The sequence below is a fragment of the Sporobolomyces koalae genome, assembly GCF_050403365.1.
Source record: "Sporobolomyces koalae JCM15063 DNA, S_koalae_JCM15063T_v1_ctg6, whole genome shotgun sequence".
Lineage (NCBI taxonomy): Eukaryota > Fungi > Basidiomycota > Microbotryomycetes > Sporidiobolales > Sporidiobolaceae > Sporobolomyces > Sporobolomyces koalae.
This window is the reverse complement of record NW_027481765.1, coordinates 497,969-521,910: the sequence shown is the minus strand read 5'-3', so window position 1 is coordinate 521,910 and position 23,942 is coordinate 497,969. Positions and strand designations below refer to the sequence as shown.

At 54.9% G+C, this 23,942-nt stretch overlaps 10 protein-coding genes across 10 annotated transcripts; 6 read left to right on the top strand and 4 right to left on the bottom strand.

Moving 5' to 3' along the window:
* Positions 1 to 517: 517 nt before the first annotated feature.
* On the top strand, positions 518 to 3,118 carry JCM15063_003980 (RNA-binding protein; the record flags this gene model as incomplete). The annotated part of the gene is made up of 8 exons (XM_076677024.1): positions 518 to 1,004; positions 1,548 to 1,608; positions 1,673 to 1,766; positions 1,846 to 2,052; positions 2,132 to 2,285; positions 2,368 to 2,690; positions 2,772 to 2,949; positions 3,018 to 3,118. The coding sequence occupies 8 exons, from the start codon at positions 518 to 520 to the stop codon at positions 3,116 to 3,118; spliced, it is 1,605 nt and encodes a 534-aa protein (XP_076536006.1).
* Positions 3,119 to 3,394: 276 nt separating this feature from the next.
* JCM15063_003979 (uncharacterized protein) lies at positions 3,395 to 7,421 on the top strand (the record flags this gene model as incomplete). Its single annotated transcript, XM_076677023.1, has 13 exons — positions 3,395 to 3,802; positions 3,881 to 3,895; positions 3,967 to 4,374; positions 4,449 to 4,835; positions 4,896 to 5,021; positions 5,098 to 5,258; positions 5,322 to 5,421; positions 5,483 to 5,666; positions 5,733 to 5,862; positions 5,940 to 6,243; positions 6,318 to 6,379; positions 6,440 to 6,583; positions 6,650 to 7,421. 13 exons carry the CDS (start codon positions 3,395 to 3,397, stop codon positions 7,419 to 7,421), a joined length of 3,201 nt encoding a protein of 1,066 aa, XP_076536005.1.
* Positions 7,422 to 7,652: 231 nt separating this feature from the next.
* On the top strand, positions 7,653 to 9,693 carry RPT2 (proteasome regulatory particle base subunit RPT2; the record flags this gene model as incomplete). Its single annotated transcript, XM_076677022.1, has 9 exons — positions 7,653 to 7,655; positions 7,715 to 7,765; positions 7,950 to 8,022; positions 8,106 to 8,531; positions 8,615 to 8,710; positions 8,790 to 9,009; positions 9,087 to 9,266; positions 9,350 to 9,603; positions 9,686 to 9,693. 9 exons carry the CDS (start codon positions 7,653 to 7,655, stop codon positions 9,691 to 9,693), a joined length of 1,311 nt encoding a protein of 436 aa, XP_076536004.1.
* A 531-nt stretch (positions 9,694 to 10,224) lies between these two features.
* On the top strand, positions 10,225 to 12,257 carry JCM15063_003977 (uncharacterized protein; the record flags this gene model as incomplete). Its single annotated transcript, XM_076677021.1, has 7 exons — positions 10,225 to 10,323; positions 10,388 to 10,560; positions 10,611 to 10,755; positions 10,836 to 10,961; positions 11,034 to 11,060; positions 11,133 to 11,218; positions 11,294 to 12,257. 7 exons carry the CDS (start codon positions 10,225 to 10,227, stop codon positions 12,255 to 12,257), a joined length of 1,620 nt encoding a protein of 539 aa, XP_076536003.1.
* Positions 12,258 to 12,449: 192 nt separating this feature from the next.
* On the bottom strand, positions 12,450 to 13,427 carry JAC1 (J-type chaperone JAC1; the record flags this gene model as incomplete). Its single annotated transcript, XM_076677020.1, has 3 exons — positions 12,450 to 12,616; positions 12,717 to 12,858; positions 12,939 to 13,427. The coding sequence occupies 3 exons, from the start codon at positions 13,425 to 13,427 to the stop codon at positions 12,450 to 12,452; spliced, it is 798 nt and encodes a 265-aa protein (XP_076536002.1).
* A 119-nt stretch (positions 13,428 to 13,546) lies between these two features.
* SDH5 (succinate dehydrogenase assembly factor SDH5) lies at positions 13,547 to 14,201 on the top strand (the record flags this gene model as incomplete). Its single annotated transcript, XM_076677019.1, has 2 exons — positions 13,547 to 13,933; positions 14,028 to 14,201. 2 exons carry the CDS (start codon positions 13,547 to 13,549, stop codon positions 14,199 to 14,201), a joined length of 561 nt encoding a protein of 186 aa, XP_076536001.1.
* A 138-nt stretch (positions 14,202 to 14,339) lies between these two features.
* On the bottom strand, positions 14,340 to 15,311 carry PYP1 (putative phosphoric monoester hydrolase; the record flags this gene model as incomplete). Its single annotated transcript, XM_076677018.1, has 4 exons — positions 14,340 to 14,420; positions 14,489 to 14,551; positions 14,635 to 14,996; positions 15,062 to 15,311. The coding sequence occupies 4 exons, from the start codon at positions 15,309 to 15,311 to the stop codon at positions 14,340 to 14,342; spliced, it is 756 nt and encodes a 251-aa protein (XP_076536000.1).
* Positions 15,312 to 15,852: 541 nt separating this feature from the next.
* JCM15063_003973 (uncharacterized protein) lies at positions 15,853 to 17,870 on the top strand (the record flags this gene model as incomplete). Its single annotated transcript, XM_076677017.1, has 6 exons — positions 15,853 to 16,001; positions 16,076 to 16,313; positions 16,389 to 16,630; positions 16,716 to 17,676; positions 17,746 to 17,763; positions 17,835 to 17,870. 6 exons carry the CDS (start codon positions 15,853 to 15,855, stop codon positions 17,868 to 17,870), a joined length of 1,644 nt encoding a protein of 547 aa, XP_076535999.1.
* Positions 17,871 to 18,071: 201 nt separating this feature from the next.
* JCM15063_003972 (uncharacterized protein) lies at positions 18,072 to 20,413 on the bottom strand (the record flags this gene model as incomplete). Its single annotated transcript, XM_076677016.1, has 9 exons — positions 18,072 to 18,156; positions 18,233 to 18,273; positions 18,357 to 18,457; positions 18,528 to 18,612; positions 18,697 to 18,867; positions 18,941 to 19,249; positions 19,333 to 19,895; positions 19,956 to 20,092; positions 20,157 to 20,413. The coding sequence occupies 9 exons, from the start codon at positions 20,411 to 20,413 to the stop codon at positions 18,072 to 18,074; spliced, it is 1,749 nt and encodes a 582-aa protein (XP_076535998.1).
* Positions 20,414 to 20,642: 229 nt separating this feature from the next.
* Positions 20,643 to 23,717, bottom strand: KEL3 (Kel3p; the record flags this gene model as incomplete). The annotated part of the gene is made up of 15 exons (XM_076677015.1): positions 20,643 to 20,764; positions 20,832 to 21,057; positions 21,120 to 21,345; positions 21,414 to 21,521; positions 21,588 to 21,983; positions 22,061 to 22,169; positions 22,241 to 22,461; positions 22,532 to 22,579; positions 22,643 to 22,707; positions 22,773 to 22,927; positions 22,996 to 23,021; positions 23,094 to 23,203; positions 23,262 to 23,389; positions 23,455 to 23,614; positions 23,670 to 23,717. The coding sequence occupies 15 exons, from the start codon at positions 23,715 to 23,717 to the stop codon at positions 20,643 to 20,645; spliced, it is 2,148 nt and encodes a 715-aa protein (XP_076535997.1).
* Positions 23,718 to 23,942: the final 225 nt, after the last annotated feature.

Genomic DNA, 23,942 nt, shown 5'->3' with positions numbered 1-23,942 from the left:
CGCGATGTGAAGTCGACGCGATCGGGGTACTAGATCTGGAAACGCTGATCAGATCCCCCCGTTCTTGCGTCTCTCTCAACTAGCTCACACCATGGGTCAGTCTGCATCAGTGCTCGTCTGTAGCCGGAGCGTGTGCCTGATCGGAGTTCGAGTGGGCTGTCGCAGCTGACACTGACAGGTGCGCGAGTCGTTCTCCCACCGTAATCGGATCCGCGCGACTGACACACGCACACACCAGATACGACGAGCCTGCGAGAAGCTCGAGGGACAGAGGTACGCTGGCTGCATGCGCTGGATCATTGCCGTCCTGTCGCGGACCCTGCTGACTCGTTACATGCATGCACGCCCTCCTCACATCGCTGTGCTCGTATTCAGACTACGATGAGCCTGTGAGTACTGCATTCCTCGCAGTTTGTAGGGAAGGGTACCGCACAGGCGGTTGCACCCGAGCCGCGCTTTCGGCGTTTTGAGGACTCTCGCGCTGCAACCGCCTGTAACTCGAGCGGTACTCGCCCCGATGTCGGGTACCGATCAATCGACTGACTTCCACGCCATCGCCTCCGACGCAAAACAGCCTCGCTCTCGGCACCACCGCGAACGCTCGAGGTCGAGATCCCGTTCGCCCCCTCCCCGCTCGCACCACCGCGATCGATCCCGCTCGCGCTCTCCTCGCCGATCGCGCTCGCCTGTCCGCAAGATGGACACCGACGCTCCTGTCTCTTCCTCGCACCGCGAACGTTCCGACCGAGACCGCTCTGACCGCGACCGAGACCCGCGCGACCGCGATCACCGTGACCGCGACCCTCGCGACTCGCGCGACTCGAGAGATTCGCATCACCACCGCGGAGGCGATGGCAAACCTTTCGACCCGGCACGCAAAGCGATCAACCGAGAGTACGCTGCGGTCGAAGCCGCCAAAAAATCGAGGAAGGAGTGTCGAGTGTATGTCGGCAACTTGGCGTTCGGAGTCAAGTGGAACGATCTCAAGGATTTCATGAGGGAGGGTGGGTCACTTGTTTCTTAAATCACCGCGGAGGCAGCGCGGCAACCACCGATCCGCCATCCATCAGAAACCGCGCTGGTCTGCGCTGCAGCATCAGCGGCTTCATCGTGACAACCCAGCCAGGCCCTGGCCTGTGTATGGCTGAAAAGCAGGCGCGAGCGAATAGCATCTCAGGATCGATCCAGCTTCCGCCGGCGATCTCGACATTGCGTTGCAGGATGAGGTAGCAGGTAGCAGGTAGCAGGTAGAGGAGGCCGCCGGGGTTTGCGTGCGCACACTCGCGATGAGGGCAGTTTGGACGGCTGGCTGGCTGGTTCAAGCTATAGAGACGAGAGAAGGAACAGGTTATTGACGGTCTCTGGTTGCTTTTATCTGTGCATGGACGTGTCGGTCAATTGGGGATGGTCTCTCTATTCCTCTCTCGCTCTCCTCTCTACGACTCTTCAAAATTCTCTTAATCGACCCCTTCGCCCACTCCGCTCCCACCGCCTGTCTACTCAAATCTATCGCACCTCCGCCTTTTACCTATTCCCCCACCTACTAGCCGGAAATGTCGTTTTCTCCGAGATTATGATGCTTCCGAATGGAATGTCCAAGGGTTGCGGGTCAGTTCCCATTTCGAATCAATCCGGAGTCCGGTTCTGAGCTCACCTCGTCATTCTGCTACAGTGTCGTCGAGTTCTCCCAACCCGAAGAAGCCCAAAAAGCTATCAGGGACCTGAGTGATCAGCAGCTTCTTGGTCGACCCGTCTTCATCCGGGAGGTTAGTCTGTTCTCTCTCGACGATACTGCCGGTCCCCAGTCTCATCCGTCATTGCATCGCATTCGAAACAATCACGCAGGACCGAGAAGATGATGCTCGCTACGGTTCGGCTGCCATTTCAGGTCGCGCTGGTTACATGGGACCTGGAGCGATGCCGGGTGCCGGGTTCGTGCCTCGGGGTGGTTTCGGAGGAGGGTTCCGAGGTGGGTTCGCAGGTGGACATCATGCCGCTGCTGGCTTCGGAGGACCTGTTGCCGGACAGGGCAGGCACTTGTACATTCAAGGAGTGAGCCAAATCCTCCATGGAATCTCCTCTGAAAATGTCGATTTCGAGCGAGCACTGACGACGAACCACAAATTCCTAGCTACCCTTCACGGTCGGATGGCAAGACTTGAAAGACTTGTTCAGGGCTGCAGGCAACATTGTTCGAGCAGATGTCAAGATCAACCCTGACGGAAGTCATTCGGGAACGGGTACAGTAGTGTACGAGTCAGCCCAGGACGCTCAGAACGCGATCGGTATGCTTTGTCTCGCTCGTCACATTCGGGTTGCGCATCGGTTTTGACTAATGCTTCGGGATGGGCGGATTTGGAACAACAGCCATGTACAACGGATTCGAATTCCAAGGCAACCTGCTCGAAGTCCGAGAAGACCGATTCCCCAACGGGCACATGGGAGGAGGTGGATACATGGGGCGAGGTGGATTCGGAGGACGCGGTGGATTCGGTGGAGGTTTTGGGGGACGCGGCGGGTTCGGTGGTGGATTCGCGGGAGGATTCGCTGGGGGATACGGAGGAGGATTCGCTGGAGCTGGAGGATTCGGCGGTGGATTTGCCGGAGCGGGAGGTTACCCAACTGGACCTGGTGGATTCGGTGTCGCTCCGAGGGCGATCAACCCGTCGAACCAGATCTTCGTTCGCAACGTAAGCACTCCTTCAAGATTAGCAGGTCCACTTTATCAAGCCTGCGGGACGACTGACGAACCTTCTCCATGTGTGCTGCAGCTGCCGTGGTCGACTTCGAACGAGGATCTGGTCGAACTCTTCCAAACGACCGGAACCGTCGAGCAAGCCGAAGTTTTGCACGAACATGGTCGATCAAAGGGAACCGGCGTGGTGCAATTCCCGACCGTCGAGGAAGCTGAAACTGCGATTGCCAAGTTCAACGGATACTCTTACGGAGGCAAGTTTCAGTCTGCCTAACTCGATGATGGGTCTAGCACACAAACTGACGCTTGAATCGTTCTGCAGGTCGTCCTCTTGCGATCGAGTACAACGCTCGTTACAAAGATTTCAACTTTGTCGCGCCCACTGGGCCTGCCGCTGACAACGAAGTCATGCCCACCGAGTAAGGGCGAAAGGATCTATGGATTGTTTGGAGGGACGCGTATTTTTCCTTCCTTTCCCTTCTCTCGCTTTAATGTACAAAATAGTCGAAAATGCTATGATGCCGTCCCCTGTCTTCCATGCGGTGTCATTAATCTACAAGGAGGGAGAAAACAGATTTTCCAGAAAACTCTCCCGAGTCCGTCCGCGATCCGCAGCGAGACGGCGCCGGGCTTACGCATAATGATCGGCGCGACTTGTTCTTTTGCAAACTGTCGTCGGTTTCGTACTGCGCAGATCGCATGTCACCTCACGAGCACCAGCGTCAACACCCGCTCGCTTCGCTGTCGGCAGCAGCGAATGCGGTAGCGGGGCCACTTTCACAATCACAGCCTCGATCGACTACTTCGCCCGCTCCGGGCCCTTCCCCGCATGCTTACGGTTTCGGACCCGGACCAAGCAACAGTCAGATTGTGCAACAGTACTACAACCGCGGGAGCGACGGACTCGTCGAAAGTCCTGAATCAGGCGCGAGTCCTCACCAACCGCCCGGTAATGGATCTATTACGCACACTGGAAGCTCCGCAAACACTGGCAAGCAACATAAGAAGCGAAGACTGTCCAACGGGGGTTCCGGAAGCAAAGACGAAGAGAAAGACAAGGATACTTCGGGCAAGAAGCGACAGATCGTCAGCTGTACCGAATGCAAGGTGAGCCATCTTTTCCCCCATTGTGAAATGCTCCACGCGCTTCCTGCTGATGAACTTACCGGCTTCGACAAATCGTAGCGGCGCAAAATAAAGGTAACGAATCTCTCTGCAATTTGGGCTGTTCCCGCAGAAACGCTCACGACATTCGCATTGCAACACCACAGTGTTCTCGAGATCACCCGTGCCTCGCTTGTTGTAAGCGTGGAGAGCCGGAGGCATGTCGATGGGACTACACAGCCGAGCCACCCAAGGAGGACACTCAGCCGTTCGCAATCTCCTCCGACCTGCTCCTGCTGGCCGATCGCGTGCAGGCTCTTGAGAAATGGGCACGGTCACTTCCGGAACCTTTGAGCAGTACCGCGCCCGAAGCTCAAGTGTTCAAACCAACAATCTACGGCAACAAGACTAAAAAGGCGAAAGCGAAAGCAGGGGCTGAGGCGCTAGCTGAAGTCCATCCGCACGACGATCCACGCTCTTCGCGTGCAGGTACTCTGACTCGAGAAGGTACGGAAAGTCCACAGCGAGGCATGAGCGTTGAAGCGGACGAGAGGAAGAATATGCCCTTCGGTGACGTGAGTTCCTTGTTTGGTGTTCGCGCAAGTCCGACTGCAGCGACGGTCCTGACTTTGGTTTGATTTGCTTCTAGACCGAGGATGCTGTCGTCAAGCTTGAATCTGTTGCCTTTGACCAGAGGTTGCCGGGTTCGCGGTACCGACCAGTCGATAGTCTGCCCTTCTTCGACAACATTCCTCGCTACGCTCCGTCTGCACCTTCAGAGGCTTCGGCACAGCTTCAAACGACCACTTTGCCTGAGTCAGACACGTATGCGTCGGAGCTCACGCGCGAGAAGACTTCAATCCTCGCATACCCGATCTCCTTTGAAGGTCCCTTTTCCGGACCATCGCTGGGGCTTCCGCTTGTCAGCAGCCTGGCAGAACTCAAGGAAGCGAGGCGTACAGAATTCGAGAGGATATACGCGATGCTGCCCGACAAAGATCTGAGCGACCGACTCGTTGGGCGATACTTCAGCGAGGTACAGCTCTCTCGTTCTTCTTAGTGTCGTGGATTGCTGACCTTGGAAGCTCGTACACAGGTCGATTGGCTGCAGAAAATCATTCACGAGCCAATCTTCGAAGCGGAGCTCGACAGGTTCTGGGAGATGCGCGAGGGTGGACAGGGCGACGAGGTGGACCCGATGTGGATCGCTTGCTACTGCATGGTACGGCTCATTATCGTCTGATCGATACAGCCTTGATCGGAAAATCTGACGAACAATCTGCTCGCGCCCCAATCAGGTTCTTGCTCTCGCAGTCGACGGTCTAAGGTGTGAAACTCCGGTCGATGCGCCGACCTTTGAGGAGCGGAAGATGTATCGACCAACGTGGTGGTACGGCTGTGCTTTGAGGTTGTTGCAGTTGGGCGACGCAGCAGGACGACCTCAAATCCGATACATCCAGTAAGGGCAGACCAATTTTCGTGCATGTCTCGACTTGCGCTTATCGAAGTCGATTGTGACCAGGGTGACCCTCCTGATCGGTCAATGGCTCGCTTTCTCGACGACCGGAGGTAACGCCAGTCGATGCTTGTCGCTCCTTGGCATGGCCATTCGAACTGCGCAGGTAAAGAGAGGCTCGGTTCGTGCCACTGCCAGACCAAATCTAACTGTCAAGCCGAATGCAGATTCTGGGTCTTCATCAGATGTCGAACGATCCTGCGCAAATGCCACCTCCTGATCCAGCGTGGCCGCCACATGCGAATAGCGTAAAACGAGAATGGGCGTTGAGGCTGTTCGGCTTCCTCATGTTCCTCGATCAAATGTCCGCAACAACACGCTTCAGATCCTATCTCCTCGACCCTCTGCAGTGTGAGGAGACTTTCCATCTGTCACTAATGTGGCATAAGCTGAAAACCAACTTTGCAAGCGATCCAGGCACGACTCCGCCTGTGAGCAATCTCAACTACGAGGATCTCTCGTCGACCGAATGGAAGGTCAAACCGCGACCCCGTTCCGTCTACACACACGCTTCTTTCGAATGGGCCAGATGGAAAGTTGCACAAGTGTACGTCTGCCCGCCCGCGGCTTGATCTCACACCGGAATCTCTTCGGACTAAACGCGCTGCTTGCTTTCGCTCGTAGCGCTCGGGAAGCTTTCGCTCGACTCGTATTACAGCCATCAAGATTTACGTACGATGTCGTGATCGAGCTCGATGGCAAATTCCGTCAAGCTCTCGAGGATCTCTTGATGGCTTTGCCGATTGAAGAAGCCAAGACTCGACCACAGCAGTGGAAGCGGCTTGTCTGTCTCGAGGGTGTTCACTCGAGACTGGTCAGAATGCACCGACCCTTCTTACTCAAGAAGGAATACTCGAGGCGGAAATGCCTCGAAAGCGCAGAAATCGTAGTCCGACATCATCTGCAGATCCAGAAATGGACGAGCAATGTACGCCCTGTCCTGCGAGTTCGCGATCTTGGGTCGAGCAAAAGCTGACTTTCGCTCCTCTCGGCGCTCGATAGATCTGGTTCGTCTACGCTCATTCGCTTGCGGCCGCTACCGCCCTTTTCGCCGATCTCTTCGAGTGAGTGACTCGCGTATCTATTCCTTCAGAGCAGTTGCTGAATGTTGTGACATGCAACAGCGCAATCGACCATGACTATTCTGAACGACAAATTGAGACCAAGATGGAAATCCTCGTGCTCGCGTTCGAAATCTTTACCAAGCACGACGAGATTACGTCGCCCCACTTGCGTCAAATAGTACAAACTGGTAGCAAAATCCTCAGGCAGGTTGACCCTATCTGAATCTTCCCGCCCATGGACATCTGATCTGATCTCGAACGAATCTACAGTGGACTGTTCATGGCTGCTGAGAAACGGCGAGTCACGAGAGCTGCAAGCGCTCTCGTTGCCAACTCGTCCAACGGAAGCAAGAACAACTCGTCGCACGAATCCTTCGCTCAGGTCCTGCGACGACTGACACTCGAGTTGGATATCGCTCGCGCGGTCAGAGCCTCGCCAGCGCCACCTTCGTCTCAAGCCCTTCCGAGTACTTCGATCGCCACGACTTACTCTTCGCAACCTACGCAACCGTACCAGCCAGACCCGAGTTATCCTTTGCCCCTTTCGACGGATCAACCGCTCCCGACTGAGAACACCTTCTCGTTCAACTTGATGACGCCTCTGCCCGGGTCGGGTACGGCCGCCTTGCCTGGCATGGTCGGCAACGAAGCGCTCTCGTCTTCGGACTTTTGGAAAGATGGATTGGGACTCGGGTTTGGTATGGGAATGGGCGCGGCAGGAGGTCCAACTGACCCAAATGTTCGAGTTCCAGTCGTGGGGCAAGAACTCGAGGGAGGATTGCCTGCGGCAGGTCAAGCAAGAGGAGGAGTAATCTCTGGGTTCGGCGGCGACATGGACATGAACGCCTCGGTATTCGACTTTTGGGACCTTGGTGGGTCTGGGGGCACGCTACCTCCTTCAATTGTACCAGGAGGATCGACGGATTACCTCGTGCAAGGAGGGGCCGGATACGACTGGAACAGTATGGCTCCAGTAGCGGCAGGCGACAACAGGAGGGCTGCTGAGGCGATGGCAGATCAGCTCATGAGGTCTGCTTGGTAGAGCCTTTCCCAGTGATCGCGGCGGATGCCATTCCATGGCTCAGATGCTCAATTTGCATATTTTTGCGCGAATATCTGCACATTCTCTGGCAGAACAGGGTCCGCTACGCTAGATTTGCTACCTGCGAGAGCACTAGATACGCCAAGTCCCAAATGGTCGGAGAGAATAGACTGAAATACGGGACGCGCAAGTCGGAGGCTGTCATCATCTCTCTCGACATCACAGCACACGATGGTACGAATCGCTGCATAGTAGGCTGCGGCTTGTGCTGACTCGAGTCTTTGGCTCTGCAGGGACAAGGCGCATCGCTACCCGGAGGACCTCCCGGCGGTCAGAAAGACAAGGTACGCCTCATCGTCGTCTGACTTCATCTCGGGGGCAATCGCGCTGACGAGCACGTGTTCGCGTTTGATAGAAACCCGAAAAGGTGGGACTGGCTACGCGCCGAGGGACAGTGGCCGAGACGCTGGACCTGACGCTGACGCACTCGCATCCCTCGATCAACCTCGTGTCCCTTGCCCTCTGCAGAAGAAATGGGAACCGCCTCTACCCACGCGAGTCGGCAAGAAGAAGAAGCGCGGGCCTGATCCGACCCAGAAACGTGGGTCTTGTCCCTCAGCGCGTTCGCCGCGTCTTGCGAGAGATCTACCGCCAACGCTGACACCCCTTGCCCCGATACGACAGTGCCTGCCGTGTTCCCGACAACACGGTGCAGGCTCAAGCTGCTCAAGATGGATCGCATCAAAGATCATTTGCTCCTCGAGGAAGAGTTTGTCCTGAACCAGGAAGCGCTCAAGCCCACCTTGACCGAAGACAAGAACGTCGAGGAGCGAACACGCGTGGATGACCTCCGAGGTTCGCCCATGTCGGTCGGCACGCTCGAGGAAATCATCGATGACGACCACGCGCTCGTCTCGTCGACCTCGGGGCCCGAGTACTACGTCTCGATCATGAGTTTCGTCGACAAGGACCAGCTCGAACCGGGATGTTCCGTCCTGCTTCATCACAAGACAAACGCGATCGTCGGAGTCCTCGGTGATGATACGGATCCGATGGTCAACATGATGAAGGTGGACAAGGCGCCAACAGAGAGCTATGCCGACATCGGAGGCGAGTTACTAGATTAACGGCTTGGCGGCAGTGATCCACAGCGCTCATACTGACCATGACGATCCTCTGCATGAAACGAACAGGTCTCGAGACGCAGATTCAGGAAATCAAGGAAGCGGTCGAACTTCCTCTCACCCACCCTGAGCTGTACGAAGAGATGGGCATCAAACCTCCAAAAGGTATGCAATATCTCATTTCTGAGGTCGCCAGTGGCGCTGCTCAGCTAAACCGCATCTTTTGGAAATCGCATTCCGGCAGGTGTCATCTTGTACGGCGTCCCCGGAACGGGTAAGACGCTGCTCGCAAAGGCGGTCGCGAACCAAACTTCGGCAACGTTCCTGCGCATCGTCGGCTCGGAGCTCATTCAGAAATACCTCGGAGATGGACCCAAGCTAGTGCGCGAGCTGTTCAAGGCAGCGGGCGAGATGGCACCGAGTATCGTCTTCATTGACGAGATTGACGCTGTCGGTACGAAGCGGTGAGTACTGGCGCTTCGTTCCAGGCCAGAACAAGCTGCAGCAGCTGACAGCATCGATCTCGCTCTGTGTTCTCTAGATACGACTCGAACTCGGGTGGAGAGCGCGAGATTCAGCGGACGATGCTCGAGTTGCTGAACCAGCTCGACGGTTTCGACGATCGTGGCGACATCAAGGTGATCATGGCAACGAACAAGATCGAGTCGCTTGATCCCGCTTTGATTCGCCCTGGCCGTATCGATCGCAAGATTGAATTCCCGTGCGTCGGGTGCACTGTTCGCTCTCTGCAGAATGTAAACTAATTGGCTTCTGGTAAATTCTGGATCGTCTTGCATCGCGTAGATTGCCCGACATCAAGACGAAACGATTCATCTTCAAGATCCACACATCGCGCATGAACTTGGCGGACGACGTCGACCTCGAGGAGTTTGTGCACGCCAAGGACGAGCTGTCGGGTGCAGACATCAAGGCGGTGTGTACCGAAGCGGGTCTGTTGGCCCTGCGCGAGAGGAGGATGCGAGTCACGATGGCCGACTTGAGAAGCGCGAGGGAGAAGACCATGTTTGCCAAGAAAGACACCGGCCCCGAGGGACTCTGTCAGTTTTTCTTTTTTTTTTTGCTTTTACCTCTCTTCCTCTTTTTCGTTCCGAGCTGACTGGACGGGATCTTATTGAACAGACTTGTAAAGTGGAACGAGTTCGAGTCGCTTTTGTGTACCTTCTTCACTAAGGAAATTCATGCAAGGCGAGATCTACGCAGATTCGCGCAACCTCGTAGTGTTCCTTTTCGGAAGTGAGTGAGAGGTTTCGATCATGGAATCGGTCGCATGAAATCCTCGCAATGCAATGGACGGCGTCACTGTCTGTCGGCGAGACTCAGACATGTTCCTCCACTTTGTCGAAGGGCGAGATTTTCAAGAATGGAGCTCCAAATTGCGCATCCGACATTCAAAGGGAAAAACTTGCGCGTAATTTCTCGAGGCCAGCCGGCCGTGTAGGCTATCGCACTTTTACCCTCTCCCGGCTAACAAGATTCGACCTCCAGAATGAACCGGCTCACGCTCGCATAGACTCTCCCTTCGACGAACGAACGCACCTACAAATCTTTTCCGACTTGAGCGCGGGGTCGCGAATCTGTACCCCTGACGGCGGTTGAACTCACCCAGCTGTCGGCCACTCCTGGACGGATACATCGGGGCCGCAGGGTAGCGCAACACGATGGTCGCTGGGAGAGACAAGGCGCTGCCGACTCCAGACCAGGTGCGACCTGCGTTGCATATGCTCGCCGTCTCGGTCCCACTCATGTCGGCCGTCCTGGTCAGTCACAGCTTCCTCGCTCTGTAGACATATGTTCGAGACTGACGTGATATGCGTGCTGCAGGGTGCATGCCTGAGAGTGTCGTTGTCTTACCACCAATTATTCCATCGACTCGATCCATTCCTTTTCCGTTTGCTCGTCGGCATCCTTCTCGGCCTCACGATGGGCCAGGTCGCATGCATCACTGCCGAGACGTGGTACATCCTCAGGACAATCATGGAGGGTCAGGAAAACTTGTAAGTTCTCGCCCTGGGTCAACGCGCTTGCTCCCTCGTGGCTGGAACAGGAAACTGACCTTGACGCATTCTTCGTTCCCGGCGGTCGTATCGATCCACAGACAGTCGCAGAAAGCGATCAACGCTTGTACCCAAGTGTGCACGACCGCGATCGCCTTGCTGGGTCAGGCATTCTACGTCGAGCGCCTGTTCTACGTCAGTCTTTCTCTATCCGTGACAGATGTACGCGTCTGAAAAGACGTTTGCTCACATCGAGAATCTCGTTGAACAAACAGACCACCAAGAGCATTGTTGTGAGGGCGATCTCGATTTTATTGTGGATGCTGTCAATATCGCTCTTTATCGCATGGAACGTCAAATACCTCTTGCACAATGGACCGCATCTCAACGGAGACCGCAAGGTAAAACCCGCTGGTCAAACCCTCTTGTCCTCGAAGATATCGGTGAACTGACTTCATATTTTGTCTCGGCAGTACAACCTCGGTGCTGCTTCTCTATGGGTGAGTACGAACGCGCCGCAGTCCTCTCGCTCTCCCTTTTGACCAAGATGTCTCTCGCCATGATTTCCTCAGGCGCTCGCATCGGCGACAAGCTGGGTTTCGATCTCGCTCATCTACTTTGCACGCAAACGTCGACAACGGTCCTCCAAAACTAGCGTGTAAGGATTTTTTAAACGGGTCCTCCTATCATAAACTCGAACCAGTTCGCTGATCGGGGTTCACGACTCGTCTAGTCCCTTGACCCGAGCGTCTCAACTCTTCCAGATCCTTTCCCTTTCGATTCAAACTTTCTCCCTCCTCGCACTGAATCACCTCGCCTCGGCGATCGGGTTCACTGCGTCTCTCGCAACATCTTCGAATTCGGCCGCCGCATGCGTCGCGTTCTTCTTCTTCAACCTGTTCCCGGGCTTGAGTACGTACAGCATTGTCTACACGCTCAATCAGCGAAACATTGCGGTCATGAAACGTAGTGCTGCCAACGCAGAACGTCGACGCGGAGATCGGGATCGGCGACAGTCGGGTCCAACCGTCGACGAGAAAGGGAAACGCAGAGCGAGTCGATCGGTTCTCGATCCGACACGAGATTGTGAACGCAACATGACGGGGACGATTGGTACCACCACGGGCATGTCGGCAGAAGACGATCCTTCAAATTGGCGAGGGGACGTTTCGGTCACCAATTCGATCAATGGAGTTGCACCGTCCCTCGCGGGAACTGGATTGGGAGTATCGAGTTTGAGGAACAGTCTCGCCGGAGCAACCTTGGACCCGAGATCCGCCGTGGGCAAATCCGAACTCGAAGTCGAACCGGATCTCGTCGTGCGAGAAGAACCGGAACCTGATCGGAAATGTTATCTCGACAATTTCGATCGATTCGACTCTGATGACGACGACGACAGAGACAGAGACGAAGATCCAGATCACGACGACGACGACGGACACGATACTGGCGAGATCGAGGACGGTGACCACCGAAACGTACCGCCCGTGTTGTACACATGGGGGATCGTTCCGAGTCCAATCCGGAAACCTGCACCGGCAGCATTCACTTCGCAATCGTTCGAAAGCAGGATCGGTACAGTCGGTCCAGACTCACGCACAAGAGGAGCGAGTGTCCAGATCGACGAAGTTGGACTCGACATGAATTGGGACGCACTCGATACGTGTGATCGACCACGGCTGGGACCGAATCCTTGACCAGAGAAAACGATTCCGATTGTACTATCCAGCCTTCCCGGACCTCGTATCTCAAAATCGCATACCACGCATTATTTTCAGCATAATCTTGGAAACATTCCATGTCACCTATTCATCTGTTTCCCTTTTGTCGAACTTGTTGTAGCAACATTGCATCAATGGATCTGGTTATCTAGCCCGCCTCTCGCGCGGTCAATGTTGCAACTCGACCCGCTTGCCCGGGGTCCATTCTCGACAAACAGTCTCGACATTGTCGAGGTACTTGAGCTGGATGATCAGGTTGCGTGCCGTTTCGAGGTCGGGAGGATCCACATGATCGAACGCTCGAGCCAAATTGCGAATCGCTTCTTGCATTGATTCTGATTTCCCACCATTTCCGACGTTTGCAGAAATCAAGTCAGTCAGTCCAAGTCAGGCGAAGGAAAAGGATCACCTAGCGTCGAGAATCGAAAAACTCACGGCGATTCGTTTCTCGAATCCTGTCGACTTGTTCTGGCGTTTCGGCATCTTCAAGTTCTTCACGAGTTTCCATGATTTCCATGAGGAGTTCTGGATCGGTCACTGCTTCTGCTTCTCCAATCGTGACGTCGTGCAAAGACAACTATAGCAGAAACCAATGAACTGAGAATCAGTGGGCGAGATCGTTTTTAGAGAGGAATCTGAGGGGGAAACAAAACGTACAAGGTACTCTCCCCGTTCACGATCGTTTGCCAACACTTTGTACGCATCGTTGACTCGAGCACTCCACAGTTTCGCCCATTCCTCTTTCGATCCCATGCCTCCGAACCGATCGGGATGTACTTTTTGTTGCAACTGAAGAAACTCGCGTTTGAGGTGTTTCAAATCGATTTCGTACTCTTGTTTCGCGAGTTGCAACAACGAGTAGAACGTGGTCGAATCGAGAGGTGGAGGGGGTACGATTGACGAACATTTCGGACACAGTGGGAAAGGTGCTCGAGGCAAAGGTGCATGACACGAAGGACACGTTGAGCTTGATGGTTGTGCCTGTTTGAGAGGCAACTCGAGTCGGGAACGAGTCGAGAATGGTCGAATGGGTTGCAATGCGAGCGAAACGTCGGAACGCGATGAGCGCATCGCACTGCGGGTGGCAACCGGCGCGACCCTGCGCAGGGCAGTCCTCGTAGGAGTCGCAACTGTCGACTGCAACATGCTTGACTATGTCGTACTCGGGTATGAGGGAGAAAAACACCAACGATCACAAGAGGCTGCTCCACTTTCGAATCTTGATGATCACTAGTGCTTCTCCTTCTCCCATTACACCACTCGTCATGATGCAGTCACGAGTCGTTCGTCAAGCAAGACTGTCACGATCGCTGTTCACGTCCAGCCGGAGGTTCGAATCAGACAAGACGCATCCGGCACTCGTCTCGGATCCTCCCGTCGCGAACCCTTCCACCGCATCCGACCCGTGGCCCTTGAAACCTCCTCCTCTCCCTCCCGCACCCAAGTTGCCCGCCGGGGTCAAGACGATGGCCGACCTGCTCCAAACTCCTCATCCCGAAGGTCGCGACAATGAACCTACCGAGACGCTTCGGAAACGGTTGGTGTACGAGAGTCGCAAACGGGGCATCTTGGAGATGGACCTCATCTTGAGCACGTTTGCAAAGGAGAGGTTGGCATCGTTGAACGATACCGAATTGCGAGAATACGATCGGGTCAGTCTTACCCTTCTGTTTCCCGTCACCCTCTAGGCTTTCTTGGATTCCTGACGACGTACGCTGACTTGGGGGTCCAAATACATTCCGACAGTTCTTGACTTTGCCCGATTGGACCATTTTCTACTACGTGACGGGCAAAGCCGAAGCTCCTGAACCCTGGAAGAGTTCTCAAGTCTTGTCCGAACTGTTGACCCATTCCGCCAACAAGGGCAAGGAAGTGAGACGTATGCCCGACTTGGAACTCGAAGCCGACACCCAGAAATGATTCCAAGAGGCTCCAAAAAGTACCGCTTCTTTTTTGTGTAAACATGGGTGCATCTGTATCGTTTTGTTCATATGTGCAAGCAAGACAATAGAAAAACGGACGGCTGTTCTAAGTCTAAAGAGGGCAGGCATACTGATTCTACTTTTTGGCGTCGAGGTGTTGCTGGACCGTCTGCTTCTTCTCGACAACCGAGCGCACGACATCCCGTACTTGCTCAAACTGTTGGAGAAGATGCGAGGCGAGGTCAATAGACGCGTCTTTGAGGAACTATATCCTTCGAAACGTACGTGGGAGAAGGGAACGTAAGGGATGTCTTCCCGGTCGCAGTGAACTTGAAGATCGTTCGTGTGCTGCAGAGAGCGATTGTACGTCAGTCCCGCAACCGAAAGAAAGGAAGGGTCAAGAGAGATCGCTGAAAGGAAAAAATACGCACGTCTTTGATAACCTTGACAAACAAGAGGTCGGCGGCCCTCGCGGCACTGAGATCACTCACGCCATCTCCGCAGAAGAACAGAGTCGGCTTGTGGCTCAGGTCACGGTACGGTGCGGTCGCTTTCGACTTGTCGTGACCAAACCCACTCTCGGGGTGACGGTACTTGATCGTCCACTTGCCATCCTCGAGGAACTCGACGTCGTTGGCGATGATCGAGATTTGTTCGGCGTCCTCCTTGCCGATCAAGTTTTCGAGGATCGCACGGATGATGGGCACCATGCCGGAACTGACAATCACGACGGGCACGTTGGCCGCCTTGCAGTATTCGAAGAAGACCTTGAACCCAGGGTCGAGCTTGATCTCTGCGATGCAACGGAGAAAAAACAACATGAGCGCGTCGTTAGCAAAACGAGACATGGTTGCTGACCTTTGCGGAGGTACTCGACGACCGAGTCGAACGAATGGCCGTTGTCGCGCACCGACTCTAGCATCTCGCGGAACGCGTCGCGGAAGGTCTTGGTGTCGTTGAGGATCTCGACGTTGAGCTTGCGGCGCTGTTCGAGTCCGAACCCAAGCTCGTCCGTGGCGCAATCGTTCGAGTCGCGCGTGGTGATTGTGCCATCGAAATCGGAGAAGACGATGTACTGGGCATCTGCGTACGGGAGGTCTTGCGTCATATCGAGGGCTGTCGACACGAGTACGTGTCAGTCGGATCAAGATCGTTGCCGCGCGGCATGAAGAGGTGCGAGGTGTCGAGGTTCGAGGTTCGGCGAGGAATGTGCATCGGTTGCGTTCAGTAGTTTGCAGGGCTGAGGAGCTCGAATGGGGGACAGCTGTCCATCCGCCAGCTCTACCCACGCTAGTTGCGCCCCGTCCCCCACGAGGTGGCGCCCTTGTGTGCTGGCCCTGATGCTACCGGTGACGCTACACCGCCCGACCACGACGATGACGATCGGTTCCGCTGCATCTCCACAAGCAGCTCGCTCGCTCGTCCATGTGCCATCCGATCCTGATAGCTGAGCTGTCGACTTACAGTAGCGGGTCGAGTGCAGGTGTATGAGTGAAGCAAGAGGGAGAGGAAAGCGGTTCGCTCATGCGCCGGTTCGCGGTCCATTCGATCACATTCGCTCACACGTGCGCACCGAGCACTTGCCTCGCGGACGAGTCATTCACTTGACTGTGTCCACCTCGACTTTAGAGCGAGACTGTGCGCGGCCCATGGCTTCATCAGTTCCTGGGCCTTCGACTCCCGCGTCTCCGTCCTCGTCCGGACTCGATGTCGCGCGCCTCCTCGTGCAACGAGTATCGCGTGCGTTCTATGGCAGCAAAGGCGCGATCCTCGTCGACCAGCTGATTCAGAAAGAAGCGTTCGTATCCCTCGCTCTTCTCCCTCGTGCGGAACCCGCGCGCTCATCGCTTGTCCAAGCATCGTTGCGAGCAGGTATCGAGATGAAGAGTTGGGCAAACGACTCGGCATGCCTTCACGCGACGTGTCGAAAATCGCCCACCGCCTCGTGACCGACCAACTCGTGCAAGTCCACCGGAGGTCCGAGTTGAAGCCAGGCGCACCGAAAGCGTCCCTCCGCACCTACTTCTACCTCGACTTCAGCAAGAGCGTCGACGTGATCAAGTGGAGGATGTGGAAGGTGCAGCAGACGATCGACGTCAAGCTCAGAAACGTGCGTTTTCCTTTCAACAACCCCGTCTTCTCTCGCTTCGGCCCGCTGAGGACTTGCTACTTGATATGGAGACAGGAACTTGACGCACAAGGGTACAGTTGTCCGTTGTGCAAAGCGACCTACACCCCGTTGGATGCCGCATCGTTGTACGACCCCATGCGCAACTTGCTCGCGTGCTCGATCTGTCAGACCGAAGTGACCAACAGTGAGAACGACGAGGAAGTGAAAGGCAACAAGGATCGCATGCAACGACTGAACCGTCAGACAAAAGGTATCGTCGACCTGCTCAAGAAGCTCGAACGAGTAGAACTGCCTAGGTTCGGCGGCTTCTCTCTCCTTCCTTCCTTTTTTCCCCGTCCTTTCCCGTTTACGGCCTCGCTGACGGGTTGTATGCTTCTGCAGGTTCGACATTGAGAGGTACCTCGCGATTCATGGACCTGCTTTGGGAGCGACCGCCGCCGCTGCAGCAGCCGCTTCGGGCCAGACTATCACGCTCGCACCGGAAGTAAAAGTTCATCTCGCCGGAGACGACGACGAACAGATTGAACGCGAGAAGCGCGAACTCGAGTTGAAGGAGAAACGCGCGCAAAACATGTTGCCAAGTTGGATCGCGCAGAGCACGATCGAGAAGCAAACGAATTCTCCTGATGGGGGTTCGACGAGCGGCATCGTCGCACGCGAAGGAATTCAGGATGATCAGGCCGAACAAGGAATTGTGGGAAATGTCGATCCAGTAGGCTCCGATGCGACGAGCGGCACACATGGAGGAACCAGTGGCGTGACTGGGTTGGGCTCGGTCGACATCGGTGGGTTCGGAGCGGCCATGTCGTTCTACGAACAACCAGAAGAGGACGAAGACCAGGATGAGAAACCGCTTGGAGACGGGGACGACCTCGACGCGTACTACGCGAGTCTCGAAGCGGCGAATCACGTGCAACCCGACTCGACCGACAGCAACGTCAACAGTCCAGCGCAAGCTGAAACTGGAACAAACTCGCCATTCGCGACTGCAACCGTTGCCAATAGTAGCTTGGGCACTCCAGATACATCGGGTACTCTGCCTGATGGAGATAACGTCGAAACGATAGCGTTCGGCAACGGTGCCAAGAGGTCCCGGGAAGAATCGTTGGATTCTGATCCAAAGCGGTTCAAGTCTGCACCAAGGTCTCCGATTGCCCCTGCAGACGCCTCGCCTCTGGTTGAAGCCACGGCCGAGGTTGGAGAAGGAGATGACGAGGAAGAATTCGATCAAGTTGAGCAAGAAGGCGAGGACGAGGGGGACATGGACCCGGATCAACTCATCAGCGTCAACGGCAAGATGATGCCGTATTCCCAAGTCACGGAGGACATGACGAGCGAGATGGTAACTACGTTTCTGCTTTCCTGTCTGCACTGGGCCATAGCTGAATCGTTCGGCTTGTTGCCTCTACAGACTGCCGACGAGTACAGCGCAAGTTTCTTCGCCCAGATCTCCCTTCACTCTCTAGACTTAATGCTGACCCTCGTATGCCACGTTGACAGGCATACTGGGATGTTTACGCCAGACTCAACGAATGATCCTTCTCTCCCAGAATCCCCTTGCTGCGGATTTCGTTCTCCTGTCACGAATTCTTGCTACATTTTTCTCAAGCTACTCTGTGGTTACCTTCTTTCTTCCACACGCATCTGCAAATCATCCCTCCCTGTTGTCACAACTAATCAAGCCACAAACCAGAAACACATGAAGCGCGAAAGGCTCTCATTCTGCTCAACTACGCTTCATCGGATTCCGCTCAACATGTCCGCTTGCGAGAACTGTCCAGATCGAGTCCCAGTTGGAGCTGAAGGGAACAGATCCCAGAACCTTTGAGTAGGTCAAGCGATCATCAGCAATTCTCATCTTGCCATCTCAGAGAGAAACCTCCTAGAAACCGAAGTACCGCAAGATCTCCTCACTCGAGCCACAAACGATAGAACGCCCCTGGACTCGACGCGCTCGGGATCTCTGGTCAGCTTGGTATGAACAGACGAAAAAATCAGTGAGTCCGGAACAAGACTGCTCACATCAGGCGACAAGGCCATGTGCAACATCCTGCCTCGACCGGAAGCGAGTGTCGCGATCGGATAGTACGGTAGACCCGCCGAGCTGTACTTCCACACATGCACTGTTTACAGAGAGAGAATCAAGGAAAAATACTGATTGTTCCAACCGGGTTGGAAAGAATAGAGACGAACCAGCGTTGTCTTGCTCGCAGTTGGCAGAGAAACCGTGGCTCGACACAAGCTCGTTTGTGAATCTCGACCAGGCGATTTGACATACCTGAACGTTCGATTTGAGTAGTTCTTGGGTCAGAATCAGAAGAGAGCAAGAAGGAGAGGAAAGCAAAGGGAAACAGGCTTCTACTTGGCTTCCTGTAGAATACTTTTGCAAGAGAGTTCCGGTGCGGGTGTTCCAGAAGCGTAGGTTCTGGTCATCGGTTCCTCCTCCCGTTGCGAGCAGTCCTGATTGATGAGGGGACCATGCCATCGCCTTGACTGCGGCAGCATGCGCTCTGCGAAGTTTCAGAAACGGTGTCTAGTAATGCGGTGCCGAGATAAGGTCAGGTCATCAAGAGCAGATCGAGACGGTAATGTAGATAGACACGTACCTGTTCGAAACCTCGGAAGATCCGTACACTGTTGTCGTTCGCGCCCGACGCGAGGTCGCCATTCTCGTTCCACTCTAGAGCAGTAATCTCTCCTTTGTTCCCCGCAATCATTGTGACAAGGTCTTGGCGCATTCTCAAGTCTCGGTGGATGATGGTGCAATCTTGCGATCCCGATGATAGACTGTGAGACTGGGACGCAAGGACCCCGACTCGAGCAGCATGTGGCGATAACTGACGTAGACGTTGGCTCGTTCGGGCATCGTAGATGGAAACCACTCCGCTGTCCTTTCCGACTGCGAGCTGATCAGTCTGCCCGAAGTTACCAACCAGGGAATCCGTGGGATGTCAGCATTAGTCCTCAAACCAAAGCAGATGGTATGCTTAATACTGACGTTCTCCATCCAACCGACACTCGTCACTTCTGCCGATTCCTCGAGAAGCGGAAGTCGCACAACGACGCCTTTGACCTGTGCATCGGAACGCCACGTGAAGACTTGGGGACCGAGCGCGACCGCCAGCAAACCATTGGTACGCGACCACGCGAGGCTCGAATGGTAAAAGTTGTCACTGAGACCGGGCGCGTCGAGTACTCGGCAGGGATGGAGACAGATCTTGCGCGGGTTGGTCAGTTCGCGCGATAGGGTTTGTTCGGTCGTTGGATTGAAGGGGCTCAAGCGGTAGAGAGGAGCAAGCGGGGAGCCGCTCGACTCATGAGAGGTAGTAGAGGCGGGATCACGGCACTTCAAGGCAGCGTACGAGAATACAGTTGGTGATGCTTGCGGAGTCCGAGGGACACCATGTGATAGAGGCGGAGATGGAGGCGTTCTTCGGATTTTCTTGTTCGCTGGTCTACGTTGTGGTCCTGAAGTAATCGGGGACATCTCCGTAGCGGTACGGAAAGGAGATCCGAACAGTTCGCTACGGAGAACTCGATCGTAGTCTCGGGCGGCTGCAGCTGTTCAGACGCAAATTTTTGTCAGACAAACATCGCATGTCTGGCTACAGTTCGACTCACCTTCGTGCGCAGAGTAGCCAGTAGTAGGGACTTGGGAGAGCGGTGCTGATTGAGATCGCGGAAGCTGAGCTGGCGTCGCAGGGACCGTCAAAAGATCAAACGAAGTTTGCGACGACGCCCTTCTGCGCGGGATGAAGCTGTTACGAATGCGAGTAATGGCAGAGTGTATATCGATTGTCAGACGGAAAAGGAGAGGCTGACCGATCGCCGCGAGCCCAGATTGACTCGCTCGCACCTGCGAGACTCGAGCGCCGGGAGCTCGTCGCAGATCTCTCACCTCTGGCGACATTGCCAAGAGCTTCGTCATGTCGCTGATTCACTCCACCAAACTCTCTCGCGGGAGGCCGGGGCAGTCGGAACGCGGCAGGGTCGGTCCGGAGGACGGGAGAATCAGCTGGAGTCGGAAGCTGCTGCGGACTGAGCGGGCTATGAGGCTGTTCCATAGTCGTCGCAGGCATCCTGCTCCCAGAAGGAGACGGTACACAAGAGGTCTGCAGGCGCAAACGGACCCGAAGGTTGAGTGATCGGCAAGAAAGACAAGCCGCTCCGAAATCTGCGCACGAAAATGTCGAAGAGATCGACAGGCGAAGAAACCCAGCGTCATCCTCGACACGCCTGTCGTCTTCGCGCTTCTCTCATTCGACCCGAAGAAGCTCCATATAAAGTCGGAAGACTAGATTCCCAAGTCTAGCGCCTATTTCGTGACTCGGTTCCCAGTCCAGCCCGAGCAGTTGCTTTCGCTTCGGCGGCATCCAATCCTGCCTGCTCCTGGATCGCCTGGATCCGCTCCAGCATAGGTCGATATTCCTCTGCACGACCCCATACAGGATCAGATCAGTTGAATCCCCGCGCTTCAACAAATCAGGCGGTACCCACCATAGCGTTGCTGTGCAATTTCGAAGCCCGACTTGCGCAACTCTTTCCCACGCTCGTTAGCGGCTGTCGTTTGGAGTGCTTTTTGCGCCCAGTAGGTTTTTGTTCGGGCGTAGAAGATTGCAAGCGTCTCACCAACCTCGGGAGTCGAGAGGCTGTCTTCGGCAGAGCGTTCGGTCGTGGTCGAGGCCCCCATAAACGCACGTGCCTTCTTGTCGAGTTCTTCACGCTGTTTAACAGGCCACAATCGTCAGTAGGCCCCACCATGTACAACGAAAGCCACCTACTGACCTCGACACGGGCCTTCTCGGCTTCGATGGCGGCAATCTCAGCATCTGTCAGTTGCAGCTTTTCGAGTTCTTGCTCAACCTCGATAGGTTCTGCAGACGGAGCTCTTCCGTTGTCTGCGCCCATCTCGTCGTCTTCCTCGTCGTCGCTCCTGCCATCAGAACCTTCTTCGTCGTCTGAACCGTCCGAGTCGTTCTCCGAGTCGGAGCCATGCCATTCAGCCGTTTCGCTGTAAGAGCACACAAAATCAGCCGACGGAACAGGAGCTCAAAGCGGAGCAGGGAGTGAGCTGCCTACATGATGCATTCCTTGAGACAGTTGTAGCGGTCGAGCTTGGTCAGATCGAGCGTGTAGAAATCGTCGAGAGTGAATTCTCGATCGCCGGCTTCAAGAATGCCACCATAGCTGTAAACACAAGCATTCGAAGTCAGCTTCATTTCGCCTTCTGAGCGTTTAGTACCAGGTACGTACATGTAGAGGGTGTTCCTTTGAACTGCCAACATGGCGTTGTAGCGAGGTCCCGGTAACGACTTTTCTGGATCGTCCGGATCGTCTTCCTCGAGTTGTGCAACTTCCTCCTCCTTCTTCATCTTCGCGATTTCCCAGGGCTTCGGAGCATCGTCGTCCTCCTCCTCCAAGTCCTCGTCGTCACTGCCTTTCTCGGCTGCTTCCCGTTCCATCCTCTCGTCCTCGTCTTCGCTATCCTCTCCAGCTTCTTGACGACGTCTCGCTTCGGCTTCAGCAGCCGCTGCAGCGGCGGCGGCAGCCTGTTTCGCTTTCTTCTTCTTGTTGCCCCCTCCCGCCTTTTTCTTCTTCTTCAATGGCAGCGAGATCCAGCGACCATTGCCTGCTGTATTGTATCCATATCTGGAAGAGACAAACAAGATCAGTATCAGAGGATGAGGTAAATGAGATTTCGGCGGCCATGTCAGAGGCAGACTTGCAGTTCGTTGTAAAAGACCGACTCGAGCGTTTCCTCGTCAGGATCCGTATCGGACACGCCACCGAACAAGACACCCATATTTCGAGCAGCCCAGAATGCCATCGTACATCCTGTCAGAAAAAATTATCAATTGTCTGTCTCGGCAGCCGAACGGAGAAGGAGAAAGAATCTGTTTTCTGACCTGATCTCGTCGGATTCGGGTGATATCCGGCATTCTTCCGTTTCTCCCATTTGAATTTTGTAAAGTCCATCGATCCGTCTTCAGCGATGGGAGGGATTTTGAGGAGCCAATTGTCGTTCAGGGCAATTCCTTCGACTTTTTTGCCTTCGTACTTTTTCGTGTACCCTCCATACAGCACAATCCCGTCTGGAGTCGGAATAAAGGAGAATCCACTGCGAGCACTGTGTAGCGGAAGAAACGTTCGGCTGTATGAGCGAATGGAGCGAAAGGAAAGGAAGGAGGGTTGCTTACTTTGGCTTGCGATCGACCTCTTTCATTTCGACTTGGTGCCATCGGTAGCTGTCACGTGAATAGATATCAGGGGAGAGCGCAGCCTGAAGAGATGCAACAAGCACGACGTACTCGGTCAACGACCAGCACCACAAGTCATTAAGGTAGCTAGTTCGGATCCCGGTATCTTGGAATCCCTGTACTCAGGTTTGAGCTTCGTCAGTCAGATACATTGAGTCCTCTCGGCGCAGGTCGTACTCACTCCGAACAGAAAGATGTAGTTCTTCCAGACACACATTCGGTGTCCTGAACGAGCAGACGGTCGCAGCTTTGTATCCCATCTCTCCCACGTCGAAGTCGGAATGTCGAAACTCCACAAGTCTCGGTAGTGGTGGAAGGAAGACTGGTTGGGTGCAGCTGTTTGTGCGAAAGAATCGCTTCAGTATCTTTTCGCTTGACGAGATCCAAAGCTAGACTGAGCTTACAGAACTCGCCACCAAAGATCCAGATTCTGTGAGTGCGATCATTCAAGAAAGTCAGAACCCATGAGTTCCGCCGGAAACCGTGACGGGAAATCGCTCACTTTCCTCCTCCTGCAGCTGTCGCGACCATTTGGTGAGCTGACCGAGGTCCAGGCTGGGTGGGAGATGTGAAGCGCCTCCATTCGTTCTTCCCAGGGTCGTAGCGGTACAACTGCATAATAATAACAAGATCAGTAGGAGAGGGGCGGATTGATGAAAGGTGAACTCACATCAGCATAAAGCTCGACAGTCTGACCATCATAGTACTCTCCTCCAAAAAGGAACAGATGGTCGGACACTGGCGACGGGGTAAGGACGGCGTTTGCGCGCCTCGAAGGAGGTCCGCCAATCGTTTCCTCTGGCCAAACATGCACAAGTTTCAATCGACCATCCGTAGAGGCACGAGCGATACGTTGTCCGCACCTGTCACTTTGTGCTCGTCTGCCCATGCCTGTCGATACTCCTCGAGGGTGCGAATGAGATCATCCTCGTCCATGTCGCCGTCATCTTTGCTCTTCTTTGCCTGCTTGTTGCCCTTCTTTCCAGCTTTCTTCTCAGCTTTCGCCTTTTTCGCAGCTTTGGCCTATCATTGAACCGGTTAGCGCAGATACAGTGACGGAAAGGAGGGGTAGACTTGCTTCTGCCTTGTTGTCCTTCTCCTTCTTTGCCTTCTTCACTTTGCCCATTCTCTAGGTGCAAGAAAGTTGTTTGGTAAACTCAGGAAGGGCCCAGCGTCGGTCTCGAAAGCTCTCGGGGAGGCGTACAGATTGGTATTGATCAAGAACGGCGATCGTTTGGCGCACGACGATATCGGCTCTTTCTCCCCCACGATACTCTCGGCTGGCAGACGAACACCTGGCGCACGATCGACGAATGTCAGATTCGCCCAGCCCGGCATCTAGCGCAAACCG